The 25,054-nt window shown below is 44.5% G+C and overlaps 1 protein-coding gene across 6 annotated transcripts in view; it reads right to left on the bottom strand.

Annotated features, from left to right (window-relative positions):
• GALK1 (galactokinase 1) overlaps positions 1-25,054 on the bottom strand; it is a 59,230-nt gene that overhangs the window by 10,949 nt on the left and 23,227 nt on the right. For 3 of the 6 annotated variants that reach the window (XM_085616990.1, XM_085616995.1, XM_085616991.1), the window contains exons 2-3: positions 5,610-5,799; positions 605-724 (exon numbers count right to left, since the gene is read on the bottom strand). In XM_085616990.1, coding sequence (XP_085473116.1) covers positions 605-724; positions 5,610-5,799 — 310 coding nt within the window. Of the gene's footprint in view, positions 1-604; positions 725-5,609; positions 5,800-20,869; positions 20,976-25,054 lie in introns of all 6 variants that reach the window. The other 3 variants (XM_085616992.1, XM_085616994.1, XM_085616993.1) reach the window with 2 other exon arrangements.

Raw genomic sequence — 25,054 nt, 5'->3', positions numbered from 1 at the left:
TGGCAGGGCGAACCCACAGTTTGGTTCAGGGGTTCACGGTGAGCTGTCATTGAGATCTTTGAGCGGTGTGTATTTTTGATTGGTGAGCAGTGAAAAATAAATCAGGTGAGTGTGTACATCCTGGCCAAAGTGGGCCGTGCTGTTCATCAGGTTGTGGTAAAACTGGAAACGCTCTTTAAATGACTTTGCAGCACTATAGAAAGCCCTGTGTGTTCTTTTGTCTCCAGCATCTTTCCCTTGCTCTACCCTCTAAGAGGGTCCTCGGCTTTAACACAAAGTTTTTTTTTGCTTGGGAGAGGCTATGAGTTTGAGAGCTCGGGGCACATCTGTTTCACACAACTCACAGATGAGCGGGGAGGTCAGGGAATGCTTGATTGAAAGTATTGCTGTGGATAAGTTTAAGGGATCTGTATTGAGAGGTGCACAACAGCCAAAGAGTCTGGGTTTTCCCTTTGAATTAATTAGACGAAGGGCTTGATGTGTGGAGATGCCAAGGCTGGTGTGTAGTAAGAGCAAGCATTCGAGGTAGTGGCCATTGTCTCTGGAGACTTTCAGGAGCACTAGCTTACAAGTAACTGACTCTTTCAAGCACCAATGGCCTCACCTGGACTGAGCTGCTGGAGGAAGGTGTAGGTAGCGACCTCCAGGGAGGCAGAGCTGGACAGTCCGCCTCCCAGTGGGACGTTGCTGGCGATCACCGCATTGAAGCCGGGCACAGGTCCAGCTGTGGGAGAGACAAGAGGAAAATAACAGATTACTGCCATTTTTTTATAAAATCATTTTTATTGTCATTGTCTCTAATTAAGTACATCACATCGGTATCGGTGACATTGATATAAGAAGATATATCACATACATTTTACACCTTGACATAAGGCTGAATAACGTTGTGGTCTATAGCCTCCCGTACAGTCTCAAAGTTGGTGGTGTTTCTAAGGAGCGAGTGGTGAGGCAGTATTGACATTCATGCAAGGCAGTCTGTGTTGTGTGTTGGGATGTGAGGCGCACTCTCACTAGTAGCCCTATATCGTAGGGGTTGTTTTGTGCCAGTAATGATAAGAACTTGAACAAACCCGGGAGGTAGAACTGTGTCATATATAGCTCCATTTGGTGGTAGCCGCCTGAGTGTTGCAGTATGGCACGGTGGCTAGTTAGGCATAGGCAGGTGAAGGGGGGGGAGAGTTTGGGGGGGTCGAGCGTGTTGTAAGGTATCTATGGCCCGCTTGTGGCGGTCAGTTGCGACCCATCGGGCACCTGGTTTCTCCAAGAGTCACCCTGAGTTGCCGCAGGGGTCGTATGTGCCATTGGAGAACTGGTAGTCTGAGGCTCCTGCATAACAGATTACTGCCATGCCTAGTGTCAACACCACCACACCTTCCGCAGAGGTGAGGAAACAAAACTCCAGCGACTGACCCTCCAGAACCTACGCTGATCTGAGCAAGCAGAAACTGCAGCGACTGACCCTCCAGAACCTATGCTGATCTGAGCAAGCAGGAACAGCAGTGTCTAAATTCCACCTTCACCTCATCCATAAGCTAGCAGGAACAGCAGTGACTGAACACCACATTTACTTCATACCTACACAAGAGGGTCAGTGCTAACAACTCCAATTGTATCTCTTACACGATGAACCAAAAACAGCAGTGACTGAACTTTGCCTTCACCTCATACATAAGCTAGCAGGAACAGCAGTCACTGAACTCCACATTTACTTCATACCTACACAAGAGGTTCAGTGGTGACTGAACTCCACATTCATTTTTTACATGAGGAAGCAAAAACAGCAGTGACTGAACTCCACCTTCACCTCATACCTAAGCAAGCAGGAACAGCAGTCAATGAACTTCACATTTACCTTATACCTACGCAAACAGCACAGTCGAGACTGAACTTCACATTCACGTCATATCTAAGCATGTGGGAACAGCTGTGACTGATCTCGAAATTCACTTCATACATAGGGACGTGGGAGCTGCTGTGACTGAACTCCACATTCCCCTTATACTAACGCAAAGGGGAACAGACATGACTGAACTCCACATTCACGTCATACCCAAGCAAGCAGGTACAGCAGTGATATTCTTCCAGCTGCAGGAGGCAAGTCCCCTCATTCAAACACCAGGAAGCATAGCATCAGCTACTCATACAACCTTGATTACCATGGAAACCACAGATCCCCACAGAAACTTAGGAGCGTTTCCAAAGCCCACAGCCGTGCCACATCATGTTCCACCAAAACAGCAGGCACGCTGACTAAATTACTCAGCGTGCAGGCTTCACGAAGCTCACTACATTCCAGCCTCACCAGGGAACCTGGTTAACAGAGTAATCAAACATGTGTGGAGCCAAATGGCAGGAGAAACCTGTACATGTCCACAGGGCAGCCTGCAAAGCACACGCTAAATCCTATCGCCGAGTTACCTCCGCCACTCATGGACGCTGTGTTACACAGAGGGGTGTTAATAAAGATGTAATAAATGTTGGTTCATTGCTAACATCCCAACATGAAAATAACATTATTACATTTTTCAGCATTAAAATCAAAACCATATGAGTTGACTCGGAAACAACAGTTCCCACAAATATCATCCTTTCTAAATTATCTTTTGTCCCTCCCAAGGAATCCCATCAGAACCTTCATTTGCATCTCCCCACTGCAAGGGGAATAACCGTTTTAGTCAGCATGATGATAAATAATTTAAATTGTGTAGGCGGTTTCAGATAATGGAACCAGGTCTTATTTTTTATCATCAGACTTTGACCCAGAATAAGTGTGAGAAAGGCAGAAAGGGGCGAATGAATTGGGGAGGAGGGCAGGGGAGATAGAAAAACAGTGGCAGGGGAGAAGAATGGATGAAAACAAACCTAAACAAGTGAGAAAATTGGACAAGAAATGTAGAGTGGTGGAATAAATACTTGGAAGTCCAGGGATTGGGTAGCCTCAGCATTCCCAGCTGGCTCCTAAGAGAAGGTAAGCACCCCTGCAACCTACCACCAGTGACAGACTTGGGACATGGTTTTTAAAGGAAATAGCAAGAAGTCATAGCAGCCCTCACCACTACATCACCCTTGGAAGGAGGACTGCCTTGTTTCTGAAACAGGTCATCAATAAATCCCCATTAAAAATTAAATACTATTCTTGACTCTGGCGAGCCTAGGCTGGCTCTTTCATGTCATTGTCAAACTACCTATGAGAGGTAAACATCTGTAAAGAAAGTATTGGTGCATGCCCTGTCTCACCAGGGGCCTCACCGGCCGTTAAATGTCATTCACTGAGAATTTAACCTGGTCACAGATTTGCATCCACCGTGCTTTTGGTCTAAGGGTTCTCCTAGACCCGAGTGGTGCCTTTGTCTCCATAGTTCTCCCAAAACCATTCTCCTCCACATACCGTCAACAGGGTCCTCCATATTCAGCAACTGTCTGAGTGCTTCTCTCAGGGCGGGGGCAGAAAATCAATTTGGCATTGTTTACATCTCCTCTGTTGAAGTGCAGCATGAAGTTCAACAGGGCTCACCCCAGTCACTCACTGGCCCTACCCATACTTCTCTTAAACCACTGCTTACTCTCAAATCAGATTTCAGTTTCAAGCCAAATCCTACTCCGGGAAAAAGCAGATCTTTCTACAGGTGAACTCCCTAGCCAATCAATATGATAGGATATCCTTAACTGGATGAACAGGAAATTTCTCCAACTACCAAAATCATTTTTTGGCCTGACATCCTAACAAAATGTTCCTGTCCTTACCTGCCACTATCAACGTTCTTGGACGCAATAATTCCCTCTGAACTAACCACATATCTGGGAGCATGGACTAACTAATGCTTCAAATTAGGGCTGCTACTAAGAGTTTTTTTTCCAGCTTATGAATGTAGAGAAACTAGGCAAGTCATCCAAAAGTCTTTTAAGAAGATGGGTGCTATGATATATTCCCTTCTCAACAATATTATTTCAGCTACCTCAAGAGTTGGGTTAATGCATCAATTTTGCAGCCCATAACGCTCAGGGTAGAAGAGGGGGAATTTTCTGGAAACATTTTCTAGTTAGGTAGCGTCCGCTCTGTGCTCCTATGGCTAATTGGTGATGTCACTAGAGGCATCAATTTAGTTCCAACCTCAACACAAAAACAAAGAACATACTCTTCTACTACCTGTCTTTTTGCTTTAGAGCTTGGGCAGACGTCCTGTTTGAGAAGGGCAAGTTCGCAATTGTTTATGTGTTACGTGGTAGCTCCAGTCAATGACCTACCACGTACAAAGGGCAGGGTCCTGCAGAGCCCTCTGTCTGCACTTAAGAGTTGAGGCGCCACGCACCAGCCGCAAGCGAGGTTCTGTGCAAAGAAACCTACTGAGACATGATTATGAAGATATACGGGCAGACACTTCCCTTCATATTCATGCAGCTCAGAGTTGGGCCTACACTTGGAAGCAACCTCTCATCTAAATGTAATCAGCGTAACCCATCATCCCCACAGACTCCGGAAAATAGATGCATGCTTGGTGGAGACCAATAATATTTGAAATACTAATCAAGCTAGTTTTCTCCCAGTAAGGTGTAGAGAGGCTGTTTTGCTGGATGTTCAACAAATATACCTTAATATTAAAGATGAGATGATCCACCGCTACTTATGCTGTTAGGCTTGCCGGTTACACTCAACACCTTATTGCAATATCCTGATTTTAAGCATTAGACACCTTCTAGGTGTATTGGGCATTGCTGGTAACTAGCCGCCGTCCTTCTTCAGTAACAGAGGGGCACGAGTGGTAGTTGGGCAGAAGGAAGACAGATTAGCAGGCTAGCTAAATATTGAATGTAAATATAAAATATGTGAAAGATCGGTTATATTTAAAAAAAAAAAAAAAGTCTACATTTTTGCAACAGCTGTTAATGTAATAAGCATGTAATAAGACTGTGGCAGTCTGTATTAGGAGGGTCTATGTTTTTGAAGTATTTGGTTTCGCACATATCAGGAAAACGAATGAGTGGGGTAAGTCCTGGCACCATGATGGGAAGAACTGGGTAATCAGTCCCATGTCACAGACACTGAGATGGGAAAAAGCGGGAGTTAACCGTTTGTCTCCGACATTGAGAAAGGAAGAAATATGTGAGAAATGGCCCTGAGAAAGCGACACTGGGACGAGAAGGCGGCGGAGGTCAGCTGTCACTCACACAGTGAGGTGGAAGGAAGTGGAACTTAGCTTCCAGTCGCTGACACTAAAATGGGAGGAATTGGTAGTCAGCCCTCAATCATGTATGACAGTGCTTGAAATGGAAAACCAGAATTGCAGGTACTCGAGTACCTGCTTCTTTCTTAGAAGTGCAGGCACTCTCCAATTAAACATATTAGGTCTCTCTTGAAAAGTGCCGGTACTCTCCTTCTCAAAAGAAAAATGTGCCGGTACTCTGTACCGGGCAGTATCGGCCCATTTAAAGCACTGTGTATGTACATTTGGGAGTGGTGGTGTGTTAGCCATCAGTCATGGAGACTGACGGGGAGGGCCAGACTTTAGTAATCAGGAGAGTTCTCCATCATAGCGGAGTCAACACTTAAGCAAGCCCATAGTCCTACATGAAATATGGAGACTGCAGTCAGTCTTCACCGAGCTTACCTCTGTAGTGCTGGATAACTCCTTTCACATAGTTTACCCATCGAGGTTCACCAGGCGTCAGTGGGCTGCCTTCTCTAGGGGCTGCAAATTTCACTGCCCTGGGTTCATCAGCCTCTTTAGAAGTTGTAACGATAGAAATGATGTTGTTGTCTGTACGGCTGCCAACCATCACGGTCACAAGGGGCAGAGCCTGCACATGAAAACAGCATTTAGCCAACACATAACTATCACAGCCACCACAACGGCAAACCATTATTAACAGGACCTGCACACGCAAACAAGGCAAGTGACTGACAAAGAACAAACACAGTGAACACATCAGCTGGGTACCATCCTATCAGTATACACAGGGCCTTAACGCAAAAAAACAGCATATTCCTGGCACAGAACTACTACGGTCGGTAAATACACCAGAATAGCCCTTAGAGGGAGGTGGTTTGGGTATGTTACCTGAATATCAAGTACATTTTTAATGATAAAAAAAATGATAATCAGAATATCGAACATAAAAATATTCTGAAGTTAAGTATTTATAGATAATTATACGATTGCTATACTGGACTACACAAACATGTACCTTGATAGTATATATATATCCTCAAGGTATGTAGATTTAGAGTTAAGAACAGATAGGAGCCTATTCACAAATGCTTTTTAGGTCTCGCCTCGGCAGTGCTTGCGTGGTCTCTTAGCAACATGCTGTATCTGGGATATGGGCTTGAAAAAACGCCCATCTTTTTCCTCGGTTCACGTTGCTGTTCTTTAGAAATGCTGGCTTTTCATTTGTGAATACACTTAGTAGTCTCTCCTTTTGGAATTTTGTATCCTCCCATGAGGACTGGCCCCCTTACATGTGTTCTTAATGTTCAGGTTATATATACTTGGAGAGAGAGAACTCTTCTTTTAGTTGGCCTGCCTCTTTGTGTGTTAACTGTTCTGTTTACTTGTGCAATGAAACTTCAGTCACATCATTTGCTTGCTGTCGCTTTATCTCCCCATGCCTCCCCATCACCCCTCCCACAACACTGCTTCGGTTGCTTTATGTCCCTTAATCACCCCATGCCTCCCCTTCACACAACACAGCTTGCAGGCCCCAACCACCCCTCTGAGGCCACTATTGTTTTGTTCATTTTTCGTTTTTTTATTTACTTTACACATAATTTGCAATGCAGTGCCCTGGTTGATCGTTGCACTGAATTCTTATGTTATTTTACATTAAACGCACACCTAGCCATGGTCTCAAAGACATTAAACAATCAGCCCATTATCACAGGATGTTGAGCCAACAGCAGACTAGAACACGGATCCCCAGCTCTCCAGTCAGCAGCTCTCACCTCTGCGTCATATCCTTTGCCTAGCCATGTAGCAGCGGGCAGTACCATATATGGCCAAAATAGGTCACAAGGAACACCAAGTGACAACCTGCTGTACGGCACCCTCACAACACGGCTTGTTTTTTTTGCAGCTATAGCATGAACCAGACTGGAAGGTATAGTAGCGCTTTCTGTAAGCACCAGTTCTGTTCCAAAGTAGCATCTTGGCATGCTAACATTTTCCAACGAGGACATTTGTATTATAATCAGCGCGACTACTCTGTGCACCCATATGAAGCAGTGTTTACGCACGCACACTAATGGATGTACCGCTTTCCTGGTTTTTTTGGGTGGGAGGGGGGGTTTGCAGTTGTAGCGCGACCCGGCCAGAATATACTGGATAGCTTTACGTAAGCATCAGTTGTCTAGCTCCGAAGTTGCAGCTCGCCATCCTAACATTTTCCAGTGAGGACATCAGATGGCATTAGGGGTTTGCTCCTAGGCTCACTTACTGAAAACCAAATACTTCAACAAACTGCTCTTACCCTCTCTTTCCACTATTTTCCTGGATTTGGTCACCAGTGAAATGGAGCCAAAAAATATATATATACTTTTGCTGCAAATGTCTTTTTCTGACATTTTTCTATTCCAATGTACAGCCTCGGAACAGAGAGAAAAAAAAGGTTAAAAAAAAAATAAATGTGGACAGATTGGTTTTATTCACAAACAAACACATTAGCGACACTTACAAAGTTTGCAAGTGAAGCGCTACTTTTGTTTTCTCTTCTTTCTTTGAACAACAGTGTTCACTTCTCTTGCTGTGCCGCTGCCCTCCCTCTCTTTTTTCCTCTTCCTCTTATACCCTCCCTTTCTGTCTTGCTCCTCCTCACCTGCTGAAAACTAGGACTTCAACAAATGGCTCTTACCTTCTCTTTCCTCCACTTCCTTTATTTGTTCCCCTGTGAAGTGGATCCTAAAAACAAAACAACCCACTTTGGCTGCAAATATTGTCTTTTTCAGACAGTTTTCTATTTGAAAGTGCAGCCTCGGGACGGAGAGAAAAAAAGATTCAAAATAAGAAAAATAAAAAATAAACACTAAATAAAGCAAGACAGAGTGGTCGCAAAGTGTCCAGGTTGGTTTTATTCACAACCACACACATCAGCGCCACTTTACAGAGTTTGCCAGTGAAGCACTACCTTGGTTTTCTCGTCTTTCTTAAAAGATTGTTTTTCCCGGGTGGGGAAGTGCACCATTCCTGGAGGTACTGCAATAGTGGAAAGTTTGTTTGCTGCTCAGCTCGTCTTTGGTCCAATCGCAATAAAACTAGCTTATCGCATGGATTTATCTTCCTCACCACAGTATAGGCTTAGTAGTCCCTCCTTAGTACCGCGTATGCACTGACCACCATCCTATTTAAGATACCATTTTGCTAATTTATACTCCCCATGTCCATTACAAGACAAAGGTCCAGGTCAGAGATTGCTCCAAAAGGGGAAAAATGGCCAACAAAAAACTAAACAAACAATAATACAGCTGTACCCATTAGTAGAAGAAAGCCTGCCGTTTGCATGAGATCCAACTATCCATAAAATCATTGCTCCAACGAAGAACCAGTCTGAACTCGCACCATTCAGAAAAACATCCCATCTCCAGGCAACGAAAGGGAAGACTCTATGGACTATAACACAAGCAGCCAAATTAATTGAATTTGCAGTCACTTTGAAAATTCTTTTACCTCATGATCTTCTTACCAAATTAGGTATCATTTATAATCTAAATATGGACACTTTGAAACAACTTAAAACACAGTAAATATTCCAAAGGTCTGGGGACACTGGAAATTCTATGGTATTATCTAGTAAGTACATTTTAGTTTCATCTTTCCTGCCTGTACAATATAGATTGGTGAGTTTAAGTATTGAATTAGCTGGTGTGGTGTAGTGAGGCGAATGTGAGCCTGGTGTAAATGTGACCTACTCCTGTTAAAGTTCCTAAGTACGCCATGCAAAATATATTTATGATTCACAAACTCAGGACTGTTTAGGTTTCTCCAGCAGAGCGGTCACATCCACATTTTACAAAGTCTGCAGATGTGCATGAATTCGTAACTGTCACCTTGTTGGTCAGCAGGGGACATTCCCGTGGGAGTCATGAATAGGTCATGTTGATTTTTGTCTTTTACTTTTTCGTATGTCTACAAGAGTTAGGCGGTTGAATGGAGTGCGCATTGCATGAATCAGATTTCATGCACAGTACCTCAGTCTCCCCTCCTCCGGCACTTTAGTGCTTTACAATAAATGTGGCATTGGAAAATTCAGTGCTGTGCCAGGGTACTTCTGGGATAACCTCATTGACATGCGGGTATCAAGACACGATAGGGCACTTCCAAAATTCTATATTTGATCTATGAAATGGCTAATGCGCCATGCTATGTTTACGATGACAAACCCCAAACAAAAGCAACACATTTGTAATCTCCGAGGTCAAGAAGAAAGGGTAGACTATTTGGGGGTTGGAGCGGGGTTGAGGGCAGAAGAAGCACAGAGTAGGTTCAATCTAGAATCCAAAGTGGAGTCCACAAGGAATAAGAGAATGTCTTTGTGCTGTCCAACTGTGTCCTACCCTGCTGGCTTTATAGGTTTTTCGCAGTGGTTCTCACTTTGTCCCCCAAATAACTTTATTTTGATAAAATAATTAATCATAAAAACAAATTCATGCACAGCTTTAAAATGCACAGAAGAAACAGACATTAGAAGGCTGGCTAAAGCTCGCACACCACTATAACCATTTACAGTCTTTAAAATAACTTCAACAAAGTTCTACTTATATATGAATCCAATGTTGGTACTTGTATGCGCATGCATATAGTCTGCTTGTATGTATTTTACCTACTCCTAATTAAATCTCTGGGATACACCTGAATAATGAAGCGTGTTGGCTGGGATTCAATATTTTAGGAGAAAGAAGTCTTGAATAAAAAGAAGACCTACTATAACAAGCATTGGCATAGCCAATAGGTCTCGCCTTTGGGGCCTTATAAGTGTTTAGACAGAGCTATTGGCTTTGTTTACGTTTTTAATGTGTTGTAGAGCATTGTGAATGTTGTGCAGCATGTTTAAACGTTATAAGTTAGAATATAAAAAGTGTTATAACCATTTTGTTCACCTTATATATAACCTAGAAAACATTATATACAACTGAAGTACCCTAATAAAAACCAGAATTAACACCAAAAATGTGTTCTAGTTTTTTTGTTTATGCAATGCTGTTAATTTTTCCCTGCCTGTTCCAATGCTTTTTTGTTATAGTTGTTATTGTTAGGTGGGGGCAGTTCATCATAGTAACATAACGTGTATTTGAAAAGCGAACTTTCACCCGCAAAGGGGCATCTTGGCACTGAATAACAGACGTCTATTGGTTACCCAACTCAATAGTACTCATTTTCTCGACCTCAGAAAGGATGAAAGGCTGAGTGAATTTGCCGGGATTTGGACCTGTGACCATGAGGTCGAACACAGTCCCCTGCAGTGAGCACAAATACATGTAAAACCCGGGAAACATGGTGTAAGTTGAGCACACTGCGTGTGTGTATAGCACAGAGTAAGTGTAGAACACAGAATATACACCACACATGGAGCACATGGCAATATGTTGTAAAATACATGCACAGCAGAGTTCACAGTAGGACCCTGTTGTGGCAATACATACTTAGAGTTGAGTGTACACAAAGCGCGGGGTAGAAAGGGTGCATGTAAAACACAGGTGAGAGGGCGGTAGATGTACTGCACCGAGACCACAGAACAAGGCAGGCCACGAAACATAAGGTAGTAGTATATTGCACAGAAAACATGTCGAGCACAAAGCACGTGCACATGACTGCCACACAGCACAGACTACACGTACAGCATGCAAGGTTGATATGGAAGTCATTCAGGTGGTAGTAGCACGTTTAAAAAGGGTAACAAGACCTAGAAACATCCGAGTACACGTAAATCAAGTACCAGTAGAAGTGAGTACACAGAGTTAAGCACACAATAAAAGGTAAACGCGGAGCACGTGCTACACGTACAACACCGAGGACATGGAATGAGTGGGCGTGGAGAAAGTTAGTATGATGGGGGAGAAAGGGATGAGTGGATCTTAGTGGAAGCGAGCTGGCGATGAACGAGGGCAAGAAGGGGTGATTGATGGCTGGTGGAACAGGGAATGGAGAGTAAAGAGGGTGAAGGTGAGTGAAGGAATGGGCGTGGCTATGAAGGATGTGGGGAGGTGGTAAAGGAGGAGATGAGGAATGAGGGAGGCCAAGTAGGGAGGTGAGGAGGGGGGTGGGTAGTAAAAGGAGGGGGTAAATGCATGAGGGAAGGGGCGTGGAAGTGAGATGGGGACCCAGTGAGGGTTGTGGAGGCCAGATAGGACTCTAGCAAAGAATTGGAGTGTCGGGGGCAAATGAGTACGGGAGGGCAGCGAAAGGGAGTGCGGGAGGGAACGTGTGGAAGGGAGTTAGAATATATTTTCAATTACTACCACTGAGGTGAGTGTTAGAACAATTGGGGGTTTACGAGGCGACTTTGCCTTATATAGTGGAGAAGTGTGGCTCACTGGTTAGAGGAGGCATACCCTGAAGCAGAGATCAGACCTGGGACCGGGGTTCGATTCCCGACGCGGCAGGGTCCAGAACCCAATTGTCCACGGACTCGATAATTCTCGCTTCGGTGCCCACTCTAAGCATGAGTTCACACTATGCAGCTCTGGGCAACAAGCCTGCTTAATCTCCACAACGGCCCCCCGCGGCGGGATGCCTGGCTTTCACCTTGGGGATGCCCAGTACGGGTTATCTTACAGGGAAAAACCAGGACGGGTTCCCAATGCAAGCGCCAAGATACCCGTAGGGTGATAGCTGCGCTCTATAAGTACCTCAATCAATCAATCAATCAATCAATAATGTGGCTAATGCTGTTTGGGTCACTTTTAATTAGGTTTGCATTGATTTTTCGAGCTGTATTCAGCTATTTTTGAATTGCACCAAAACTTAGCTATAAGTTAACATATAACTTTTAATAATGGTCTAAATTTTATAAATATTATCACTAAAATACTCAATTTTTTTTATATTTTTCAAGAACTTCATACCGTAACAAGATTTGAATAAGATTACTTGTTTGAAAAATACACGTGTAATATTAACGGATGTTAAATAGGTAAGCATCATTTAATATAGACCTTTAAACTGCAATCATATTGGCTTAACTTGACCACAATCCTAAAGATTTGCCACGTTTTCTTCTTTCTCCCCCTGCATCTTAGATGAAACTCCTCTAAGAATACTAGTGCACTTAATATTTTGTTCATGCGGTGCCTTAGAACGTTTTAATGAGGAGATCCACTTTAAAATTACTTAAGGTACGAATTCGGTTTCAATTTAATAGTGATTACTGGTTCTTAAACCACCGTAGACCTCAAAATGATAGACTAGATAAATAATACCTTTTGCGTTTCTATTTTGAAGTTACAATTGAATATTTATATTTGTTTTTTCTATTATTTCAGCCCTGATGACGTCTTTTTAAGACGAAACGCGTTGGCTGAATTAAATATTGCAACAAAGAGTGATCATATTTATGCAAGAAAGCTGCAAGTCTTTAATTTGAGAAAAATCGAATGACTTTTCATGAAGAAAACTTGACTTGAATTACAATAAAGAAGATTGGATCTGAATCATAAACTATCTGCCTAATGACTTCTTTTCGTTTTGAGGAATTAATTCTAATCTAGATATTATTGTTATTTAATTGTGTTCTTCTCCTTGATTGAGTACATTTTCAGGGTGAGGGGTAAAAGGGTAGTGCGGAGTGGTTTCGTAGAAGCGACGTGGGAGGGGAAGTTAGGGGTTGTGAAGTGGGCAAGTAAAGCATCTACGGCTGTGGGGGTGAGAGAGAACTTAGGGGGATAGAGGGACGCCGAGGGGGGGCAAGGCAGAGTCTAGGTAGGAATTTGTGAGCGGAAGTAAAGACTGAGTTAACATGAGTGGGCAGGGGGAATAAGGGTGAGGGGAAGGCGCAGGGGGCATTAATTGAAGATGTAAAGGGAAATCAAACTGAGAAAAGAGGTGGAAGTGAGAGAATACAGATGTGGAGCTGCTGGAGAAGGTCGAGAGGCTGCGGGGGCAGAAGGGGAGGAGGGAGGCATGGTCAGAGAGGAGAGGTGGGGTGTGAAAAAAACAAGCGCGGCCGCTAAACTGAAAGCGACCGCGCTGTGTTTAATGATCCACGAAGAGGAACGCAGCTGGCACCCTGCGCGCCGCTGCTCGCTCCCGACAGCTGGATGCCGTGGGAGTGAGGCGGGAAGTGAAAAAAACAAGCGCGGCTGCTAAACTGAAAGCGGCTGCGCTGTGGTTAATGATCCACGACGAGGAATACAGCTTGCACCCTGCGCGCTGCTGCTCGCTCCCGACAGTTGGATGGCGTGAGTGTGAACATTAACAGAAAAGAGGGGATTTGCACCCGCCTGTGGCCAATTGCATGCTTTCATTTTTGAAAGCCACACGCAAAGGCCAATAGAATGTGTGGAAGTTGAAAAGCCACACGGACAAGTTTCAAGAAAGTCTGCAGTGATTCCAAGTGGCCACCCCATAGAGCAGCGCATGCACACTGCGCTAGGCTCGACCTAAAAAGGACTTTGTGGAGATAATTTTAAGGACTGTAACCAATTATTGTGGTGTTTGAATATCAGAGTGTATTATGTTTTGGAACAATTGTTCCAACGAGTAAGGATGTAGCTGTTCTCCTTCCATGCTTCCCACTTACATTTGTCTATAATCAGATGATTGAATTAACGATTGTTAAACTTATTTGCATTTGGCAATGCTGTGCGCTACCGGGCCTCTGGCTACCCAAATTTATGTAGACATATTCATGCTGACAAATTTCATAATCACAAACTAGCAGGCAATAGGCAAGTTCTATACCCCCAGAACACAAATTACAATTATTCAATCATAGTGCCTCTTTACTTCTTTGCAGAGAACAGGAGGATCCTGAAAGTGAGTGGTACAAAAAATCCTATGGAATATTTGTAAAATTTCCATTCTTTAGTAAATTAACACAATATTTCTTTCTCACTGGAGAAAAAACATAACAAAAAAGAAAACTGCATAAAGTGGACTGTAAAGAATTGGCATCGCATCGACTTAAGACATTTTCTATATACAAATGCCAATCCTTGTGTAAGCAAAATGTATAGTGAATTAGCCTGTATCTGGACCTCATGAACGGAAATCATGACGATTAGTCACCCACAACAGAGAGATCTCCAATCTTGGTACAGTTTTAAAAATAAAATGCACACTTATTGTTGTCGTACTTGTATTCTGCACATCTCTAACCAATCAGCAAGACTCCGAGGTCTTTTTGTTTGCTTGTAATTAGATTTGGAGATAGAAAAACTCTCTGGTAGCCCAATGATGTTACCTAATTTTGTTTTTAAATACTGGAGCCCACTCTCAGCCATGAAGATCAACATGAGATTCGTTCACACTTAAGAGTTCTGGGTGATCAACTTGCATGAAACTTTGCAGTCCCTTTACAGGTTAAAACCTAGGGAATGTATCTTCAGCATAATTCCAGGTTGTGTAGTCACTACCTTCCTAGATATCTTCACTCTGTTATCTTAGTGTTTAAATGCAAATCATTTAAAGGAAGCTTAGCTCCCTCCAAACTGAAAGATGCGATAATCACTCCCTTGTTATAAACCCATCTTAAGTCTACGGACCTGGTTAGCTATTGCCCTGCTACAAGAAAAACAGTGATAAGCAAGACCATGTAAAAAATTGACCAAACAAATCCAATACCACCTGGAATCAGAAAACTCTCTCAACCCAGGCCAATCTAGGATCCTGCAAAGACCAGGTAGAGGCAAACTTCCTTTCCATAGTAAACAATAGGATAGACATTTTAGACAAATTCTATTCCTAAAATAGGTGAAAAATATCTGGCCTAATGGCTTTCAAAGAATCTGGAGATTTACAAGATGCTCAACTTTGCTCAAGTGAGTTTCTGGCCACAAAAGGGGAGTGAAACCAATTATCTGTCCTGCATGACCTTTGAATTGGATTGGATGCAGGACACTCGGCCAGCCTTATTTTATAGAATCTCTTCACTGCATTCGAAACATTGGGTCACAACATCTTAATCCAGCACCTGGCAGCATTAAGCTGAAGGTTTAACATTTTCCTGGTTTTCAAAATTCCTATCGTCCCACGCTCTCTATTCTGTTTAATATTTACATGCATCCTTCGCCAATGATCATTAGATTCTTCAGGGTGGAATCAGTCTATTACACTTATGACATAACTGATCCTGAGATTTGAAAGACCTGAGCCAACGCTTCAGCACATCGTCCATCCATGCCTTTTGGCAATTCAAAGTTGGATGAGCAACAACCTGCTGAAGTGCAATGCCAGCAAAATGGAGGCCCTGGTCCATAGTCGTGGCAGCTTGTGGATTTCCACCATGTGGCTCAATCAGATAAGGCCTCCGCCTTTCCCAGTGACCAGGTCACGCCATATGGTGTTTTATAGCCTCTCAAGAAATTACCATTGTGTTTTGGAGGGTTTTGCTTCCTAACTGTTCTCTAATACAGAACGGCCCAACTGGGTGGGAGGGCCTTCTCTTTTCTTGTCCCTCAACTATGTAACCGTCTTCCAATTGGTATGCGTTCAACTGAAAGTTCCAATGTTTTCAGGAAGTCCCTCAAGACATCTCTCTTGTTAATCTTCCCCTCACAGAAATGTAAGTGACTGAGTTGCAGACTCCATTGAGGCGGTCAGCAGTCTAGTTGGCTGCATAAATAGGTATGCTCGCCCAGACGCGCTGCCGGCGTGCCTAAGACAAGCCCGTCTGCGCCCGTCCGCGCCTCGACCGGGCCCAGGGCCAAGAACGCTGCCCAAGTAACCCAGTCACGCCCAAGAAGTTCTTATCCTACTCCAGCACCCAGCTAAAAGATATTGGTCACTCCACTAACACCCCCCCTGTCCTCACCTTCACTCCTGCTCATTAGAAATCAACGTAACCTTCAGCTGTCCTTCATGCCCTTTTATGTTTAACGTTAATGACCTCTACATCATCTCAGGAGACACCTGGACCCGACAAACTCAATCCAATCAAGATTACATACACTCGGCACTCGTAAACTCACGCTCACTTCCCAAACACAAATATGAATTAGCAGACTTCCTAACTAACCATAACTTAGACATCTTATTCATAACGGAAACCTGGGGACACCCCTCGTCTGGCCCGGACTTCTGTACCGCAACCCCAGCAAGATATTGTGTAGTTAGGCAGGACAGAAATAATAAGAAAGGGGGTGGTCTGGCAATAATGCATCGAGACAAATATTTGGTGAGGACAGAGACAATCCCTACCACGGCCTATGAAGCTGTAACACTCTCCATAAAACTCAATAACTCTCAATCCTTCAAAGGAACCCTCTTATACCGCCCCCAAGGCCCGCGAGCGGGCTTCCTCTCCACCCTGGGCAGCCTGCTGGAACCCATAGCAGGGGAAGCGGACTTCACCATCCTATGTGATTTCAATTTCCATCTAGAAAACCTTGACGATAAGGATACGGTCACCCTACTCACAGAACTAGACGCTATTGACCTCCGACAATTGGTTACCAGCCCCCACACACAGAGCCGGTCACACGCTGGACGGGCTTTTCACCAATAATACCAATCTCTCTCTAATCAAAACTTTACCCCTTACCTGGACTGATCATTGGGCAGTGTTATTCAACATCCTGGTAAATAAAACTTCCCCCCCCCACTCATACCTATAAGGCCTACTCAATTTAGAGCCTGAAGCCGATTAGACCAGCAGCTCCTTAATACTCATCTGTCTTTTTCCAACTACGAGCCTACAGCGGATCCCACACTAGCCTCCTCCAAATACTTAGATTGGCTGAACAATTCCTTTAAAGTACTGGTACCTACGAAAAAATCTCTAAAAACAGAACGTCACCATCAGCCCCTTAGTTCTCGGACGCCCTCAGATTGGAAAAACAACGCTGTAGGAACCTCGAGACACACTGGCCCAGAGATTATAACACTACTGACAAAGCGCGCTATGAAGACGCAATCCACCAATATAAACAGCTCCCGATTGCTGAGAAAAGCAAATATTACACCAATCAAATAGAAGCGGCCCAAGACTCCACTAAACGACTCTTCCAGGTAGTCTCCAAACTGTCAGGATCCACAGTAAACCCCCCACCAGCACCTACCCAGGACCTGTGTAATGCCTTGGCCAGCGCATTTCAAGACAAAGTCAGCAAAATATATGATAACTTCACCACGCAACCTAAAAATGATCTCCAACCCCCCCCCCCCCCCCACCCCCCCCGACAATAATGACAATTCTCCTTTATTGCATTTCCATCTAGTCTCATCCAAACAAATCAATGATCTCATCCTAACCATAAAGTCTGGCTCCCCAACGGACCCATGTCCAGCCTCTGTATTAAAACTCATTCCTGATCTACTAGCCCCTAACCTCACAGACATCTGCAATGCCATGTTTAATACCGGTATCTACTCCACAGTTTGGAAAAGGGCAACTATTAAACCTCTGCTGAAGAAGCAGCATCTCGACCCGCTAGACACAAAAAACTATCGACCCATTACGAGCCATCCCTTCCCAGCAAAACATTTTGAAAAAGTAATGAACACACAACTAGCTCACTACATTGAAGAAATTAATCTCCTGGATGAGACACAATTTGGCTTCAGGAAAGGCCATGGGACAGAAACCGCCCTCATTAAGGCGGCAGACGAAATCAGAGCCACCCGAGACCAAGGTGGATCAGCAGTTTTGATTCTGCTGGATCTATCAGCTGCCTTTGACACGGACGACCACGCCACTCTGATCGACCGTGTCTCAAACATGGGCATCAAACTAAAAGCCAAGTAACTACTGGCCTCTTTCCAACCGCACTCAGCTAGTGAGTCTCGGCGAATTTAATTCCCCTCCATTTACCCTCCCTTGCGGTGTGCCACAGGGATCATCCTCGAGTCCGACACTATTTAATATCTATGTGTCGGACCTGGCCAATGTCATTAAGGCTCATGGGATGAGGCTGACATCCTATGCCGACGACACACAGCTGGTGCTTGCAATCAACAACGACGGAGTAGCAATTGCGGCCAGTTTTCAAACTGGCATGCTCGCCATCAGTTCCTGGATGGCTAAGAATTGCCTAAAGCTGAACTCCGACAAAACGGAGGTAGTGATCTTCGGCAAATTACATCCAGCATGGTCCCCTACATGGTGGCCGACCACCCTGGGACCTCCACCCCTCCCAGTACCTAAAGCAAGAAACCTAGGGGTCATATTCGATGGCAAACTGACATTCTCAGCTCACACAAATGCCATTGTCTAGTCCTCCTTTTACACTCTCAGAATGATTAAAAAGCTGTTACCTTCGATTACTGCAATGGCCTGCTCATTAATGCCCAGCAAAAGATTACCAACAAATTACAGATGGTGCAGAATGCCGCCGCCAGAGTAATAACAGGCGCCCCCAAGTACAATTCAATCTCCCCGGTTGTTCGGAGTCTGCATTGACTACCTATAACATGCCGCATTAAATTTAAGGCCCTCTGCATTGCCTTTAAGGCCATTCACAATACCGGACCGAACTTTCTGAAGAAAGCCTTCTGTGCCCATGTGCCTGGTCGAATTTTACGTTCCTCAACTGCCAACCTGCTGATGGATCCCCGCACATACAAGGCTTCCTGGGGTGACAAGAGATTCACTATCGCCACTGCCAAACTGTGGAACTCCCTCCCTCAGCACATTAAAGCCTGCCCAACGCTACCTGCCTTCAGCAAACTTACAAAAACCTGGCTTTTCAATCAATGAGCATCCCACCATATGACTACTCCTTTTCAGTCCGTAGCGCCGAGACACCCACGGGTAGTTGCGCGCTCTATAAATCGCTTACATAAATAAAGACTAGCGCCAAGAGGCCTTCCAGTGTGTGGGAAATCTTCAGGGGCACACTTCCAGACGTGCATTATTAATTTGGTCAGCTATTTTAAATACAATTGACTATCCCACCCTTAAGAGAGCAGAACACTTAGCTTCACTAAATTGCTTTCTAAGTAACCTGTACTACAGTAGTGCATATAGGAGTATGAGAAGCAAGAAACAGACCAAGGAGACTTGAAAATCCTTATAATGTATGGCAGGGGGCATTTAATTCCTTACTATACAAGATCACACCATCATATTCCTACAAACCACTTAAATCCTTGCTGCATTACTCTTTCATATTCACTGCAACAAGAAAAAAGCTGAATATGTGCGGTGAAATTAAACACAACATAAAAGCAGCTTTGCAAAAAAGAGTTGGAATCAGCTACATGTAAGTTGGGTTAAAAAATGCTGTGGCTCAGACTGTGAGGAACTCTTTCCTGCAATAACCTATAGCTTGAAAAAAATAAACATGTTGCCATAAATATCTCCTTTCCGCCGATCACTTTCTTTTTAGAGGATATCAGAAGGAGGAAAAGCTGCTTCCCATTTTCCTTGTTTAAAACATTGGCTGTAATTATGCCCCATGGTCTGCCCTTCACTCTGGCTGTTGACACAGGCAGCAGGCACTTTGAGATCAGAACTCAACAATAATAACTTTTTATAGTGTAATTGAATTGAAATTGTAGTTCTACAGCGTTTACTACCCCCGGCGAGGCGTTGAAGCACTCTATGGTGAGCAGCACGCTACTCGTGAGCTCAAAGTTAGTAGTCAAGACAATTGGTTACCGTGTTTAGACTTGGATGTTAAGTAAACCATTCCATACTTAATAGTAATTAGCAACGCGGGTGTGATCATTAGAGGGAGCTGTATGAGAAGCAACTGGTTATGGTTTTTTTAAAAAAAGAGCTTAAGACAGAAATGCATGAGAATGAAAGTCGAGTAATATAGAAGAGGCATGAAGAACGGAAGCAGCATCAATGTAATTTAGTACTGGCTACTAGAGATGTCACAAGTTGCCTGTAATAAGATAATTATTCCTGACAAGAGGGGCAGCTACTGTGGGTACCTCATTGCAGGAGTTCCTGCCGAGGCGTGGTTGCAAATGTGTGCAAGTGAGATATTCGCATATTTGCTGTGCAATACTCTGAACACTGCTAGCAGATCCATCAGGGACTGCAGGAGGACCCACTGGTAAGGCTACACTCCTGACCATTGACTCCCGGGAGGGGCGAAGGCTTGGGACTGCCATTCCTGCCTGCGATGGTACATCCAGGAATTAACAAGACGATCTCCAGGGACCCAAGAGAAGAGGCCAACGCACTAGTGTGGTCTTGAGCCACAAGCGGGCTGATTACCCAAAGCCACCATGGACTCATAACATTTCTGCAGTGCAATAGGACATTTGAGATAAAGAGGAGTTACATAGAGCTTGGAACCACCGATCTCATAAGAGGCAGTCAGTGGGTGACACTAAACAAGTCACAACTTCACTGCTACCATGCAAGGGGGTGGCAGCGGGGGCTAGGGGCGGGGGGGGGGGGGGTAGAGGAACTTAAGTGGGTCTCCACTCTAAATCCATGGTAACGGTCCTGAAGAGAACCTGGCAAACAGAGAGATCACTATGCAAAGTAGTCAGTGTGCCACATAGGAGTATCAGTTCCTCACACTATCTCACTTGGTCCTGTTTTCTGTCTCAGTGCACATTGTTCCCGCACCTCGGGTGAGGCGATACAGACCAACCAAAGCAGATTTCTTGAGACAGTACAGGTACCCCAAGCCCAACTGGGACATCAAGTATGTAGAACTCCAGGTAGGGTGTGTTTAGTTGGCTAGATCATAGTGACCTAGGGGCATGACCTGGCTATGCAGATGGCCCGGGCGTCTGTCCTCAAACTTCTCACTAGTTACCTGCCTCGAGCCAGTGAGTTCATGCTGGTCTCCTCCGGATAAGGGAGATGTGGTATGCTATAGTAACAGGTAAAGTTAAGCTCTGGTTTCTATACATTTATATGGTCTGTGGAGAAAAACAAAGAGGTGTGTTAATCCATGTAGTTTGCTGGACAGGGTTATAATAATATTGAAAATAATTGTTTGTGATTAAAGTGAAGTATGTATTTGTCATCAGGGTAAAGCATTACAATATAAAACCAAAAATACATTTTATTCTATACAGAGTTAAAACGTATGTTTAAATTCCACACTGGGTAGCACATAACAACCACCATGTACACAACAAATAACACTATGAGTGGATTAAAACAGCCACTAGTAATATCTACATAGTGCTTCGATCAGCTGATGGAGCATGGGGAAGTAGGGCCTGTGCAAAAATGATCACTAATATAATTCAGTAATAAAAACGCCAAATATTATTGCTTACTTTGTGACCAAAGTACTAACTGCTAGCAGCAGAGATTTTCCAGATGAATAAAACAGTTAAAAGTTGTGTCCATACCCCCTGTAGCTACTTAAATAGCGGCTCTTAATTCAATCCGATATCTCATTTTCAGCCACACTGCCATAGGTAGGCAGACACTGAAGTAACAATGAATGGCTCATACAGCCTTAAAGTGTCATTGCTACCTCAACACTTCGAGTGCCTTTTGACCTAAATAACTGGAGTAACCAACGCCTTCCTGCTTGTATACGTGGTGTGCTAAATAGCATATTGGGTATCCAGCGTCTTTTCCCCCTTAAAAGCAGTCACAATAATTACTCCCTGTTTGGCTCCCTCCGTGCCGGGCTAGGAAGACCCTTGCTGGGGGAAAATTCCCGATCTGAACGTTATATTAAAGGACTAGATAACCCACCCAAATACTTCAACGGCAGGAGTTAGTAGTATTAGTAGTAGTAAAATACTTTATTGTATTAATCAATTACAATAGAAATGAAAACATTTAAAAGAAAAATCATTGTTTAAAATTCCAATAATTAAAACTTGCTATCATAGTTAATACAACACTTCATAATGCAAGAATTCTGTAAGTTCCCACAATAGTTTCCGCTTGTTATTCATCCATCTACCACTGTAGCACAATATTCTTTATTTCAGTCAATTTCTTTTTCCAAGTTAAAGTGCTAATGTGCTGAATAGGTAAAATAAATGCATCTGATTTACCATGATAGATTTTATATGTTAGCCTCCCAGGTGTAAATGCAATTTATATTCTTTTTCCTCCATTAATTTACATATATTATTTAACCTTTTGTCAGTTTTATCATCTTTTTCGGCTCAATCTATGATTTCATAGACATATTAAAGTGCTAATGTGCAAAATGTGTTCACCCTTCTACCTCTCTATTATGTTCTTTTAACTCACTTTATTACTTTTGTCAATATACTAAAGGGACATAAGTATAAGATACATAATTTTCTCAAAAGTATAAAATTTAAATTTCCTGACCATAAAATCTGTGTTGCTTCCCACTATATGGGATATTTACGCTGTTAATGCTTTATATGCACGATCTAAACTTTATCATCCTTGTTATTGCACTGTCTTCTTTGAGCCTAAAACAGTCTCAAACGGCCTCCGTAGTTGTTCGTATTTTAGCATTTTTAAACAAGGAGCATAGGTATATCCTCCGCATGGGCAGGTACATATTATATGTACAAGAGATTCAACGGTAGCTCCATAGAGCCGGCAAGCTGGTCTGCCTTTAAGTGCCTAGTTTCTTTTCCCTTCAAACTCCCAAATCGGTATATAAAATAGTCTAAATCTAAGATTACTTTTTATATAGCAAGGTAGGTTCCATCCAAAATATTCTTGACTCTGTACAGTATACGTATCAATAAATCACTAAATCCATAGGATTATACTCTCCAGTTTGTAGAAGGTCTAAATCCCACTGCTTAGTAGTGAACGTATTAAGATTTTTTCCACACAAATCCGGCCATTTTCCCTATCTCCTGTATGTCAGCCAAATCGTAAGATTCTAATCCCATCAATGTACTGTACAGTTCTTTATCTCTGTATTTCGATCTCCCTAATTCTTCAAATATTCGGTGTTTCAGTGAAGATGAGTCAGCCTTGGCACAATCAATAATGTAATTCACGGGGAGGAGCCAAGATGGCGACCGGAGCAGACGCTTGAGCGCCCGGCTCCGTCGGCCCTTGGCCCCGGACTATTATCCTGATTCCTATCCTTGCCGATTCTCGAGGTGAAACGTGTGCGACGACGCGCTGTCCACGCCGCCGCTTCTCCGAAGTCTCAACCCGCCCGGATGCCGGAGTTCTTGGTGCTTTTGTTCTCCGCCCTGGACCCCTGCTCCATTGTGGCCTTTGCCGGCCCCCTGGAAGCTCCGCAGTCCCCGGACCCGCTAGCGCAAATCCGATCCCCGCGGTCCCGACCTCACCTAACACCACGGACTGTCGCCAGATGAGCCTGGGGAGGGACGGCCAGACACCTCCTGCACCCTGCGCCTGAAGGGCTGGGGCTGTAAGGTAAGCCCCGGTGAGGCGGGTCTCCTGCCCCGATCTGTGGACCGCGCTGTGGGAGGCTGCCGACCCCCTTCTTCTATTGCCTAGTCGGCTGCAAAGAGAACCCGAGGGAAGGGAGGCGACTGTTGGCCTTCCCAGTTGCGGCGCAGACCTGAGGGGAACTGACTCCTTGCTACGACCCCCCCCCCTGGCCATTGTACCGTCCGGCGGTAAAACATGGCGTTGTTTGCCTGCTCGCGGCCGGGGGGTGATACTCCGGTCTTGCCCGCTGCCCGCTTCGCCCTCCCTCCACCAGACACCAGCTCCACAGTGCCGTCCCGGATTGCTGCCGAGGTGGGGGTGCAGCTTCCGCTGACATGCGGCTCCGTACTGGCCGTCCTGCGGGACTTTCGTCTACAAATGTGTGCTCGCTTTCAGGCTCTGAGTGAGCAGTTTGACTCCATGCTGTCGGCTGCGGGCCGTGAGCGCTCCGTCTGTCATCAACACAGCGTGGGTCTGCCAGTGCTTTTGTCCTCTTGCGGGGACGCAACGGCTGTGTGTGATCGTGCTACACTGGTGCCTGCATCTGGCTTTCCCGGCACTCAGGATCAATTGCTCTCCAGCTTAACAGCGGATACTTTGTTTCCCCGTTCATTGCTGCCTGCTTCACTGTTACCTGCCTCACCGCGTCTGCAAGAGTATCCAGCTGAGCAACATCTAACATCCTTGAGGACTCGTTCACGGTGGCCTACTGCTTCTTTTCTGTGGAACTCCTGTACTCTACAGGCCATGGCTGGACTTTATGTGGTGCACAAAGGGACCTCTACAGATGGTCGGCGGCCATTTTGGGATTCTACTTCACCATCTTCTCCCAAACGGCCATATTGTCTTTGTCTGCACGGGGTGCGGGGCCTTCATGTAGGGGCTGGCTTAATCTCAAGCCCGCGATCGGGCCAGGGCTAGACTGATTAATATCGCCATGGTTTCACGGAGGGGCTGGACTGGGACTGGAACTGTATGTGTACTTTGTGCGCATTCGTCGCGATTTGTCTTCCTTCATTCAAATTGTTGAGACAATTCATTTTCACACGACCGCTTTTGGGGTAGTGGGTTCTCAGTGTGTGGAAGCCAAAGATGGCCGATGGTTTAGGGCGCTCTGATGATACGTAGGCTCCTCCTCACTTTCTTCTTTTTGGGAGTTTAGATTAGAATAGTCCTATTCTTTTCTCACCCCCTTTATTATAGGTGTATTGCTTTCTTATCTTTCTTTACTTTATTCTTACTCTCTTTCTTGTCTATATTTCGGGTTTATTGGGCGACAGGCACTATGCTGGGGGGGGGGGGAAGGCCGTAGCCTCCGCATTGGTGTAGGGTGGGGGGGTAATTTACTGTTTCTAATTAGTTCTATGGGCCTTTTTTTTTTTCACTTTATGTTTCTGCGCTATACTTGTTTCGATTCGGGGTCCGGGTGTGGGGTTGACTGAGTGGGGGCGGCACTGGAGGGGTGCGTAATTGCTCATGTGACTATCCTGTTATATAACTGCATTGCCTCACTGCCTGAGATTTTACTTCCATTGCTGTTTTAATGATGCTGCTGCTCTCCCGTGTGGTGAAGATATCGTGCGGACTCGAATCTCCTTGGTTCTTATTCTTCACTGACTATTTCCCTGAT

This window comes from Triturus cristatus, chromosome 7, assembly GCF_964204655.1.
Source record: "Triturus cristatus chromosome 7, aTriCri1.1, whole genome shotgun sequence".
NCBI classification, from domain to species: Eukaryota; Metazoa; Chordata; class Amphibia; order Caudata; family Salamandridae; genus Triturus; species Triturus cristatus.
Note: the sequence above shows the minus strand (reverse complement) of the source record. Positions and strands in the feature narration are given on the sequence as shown.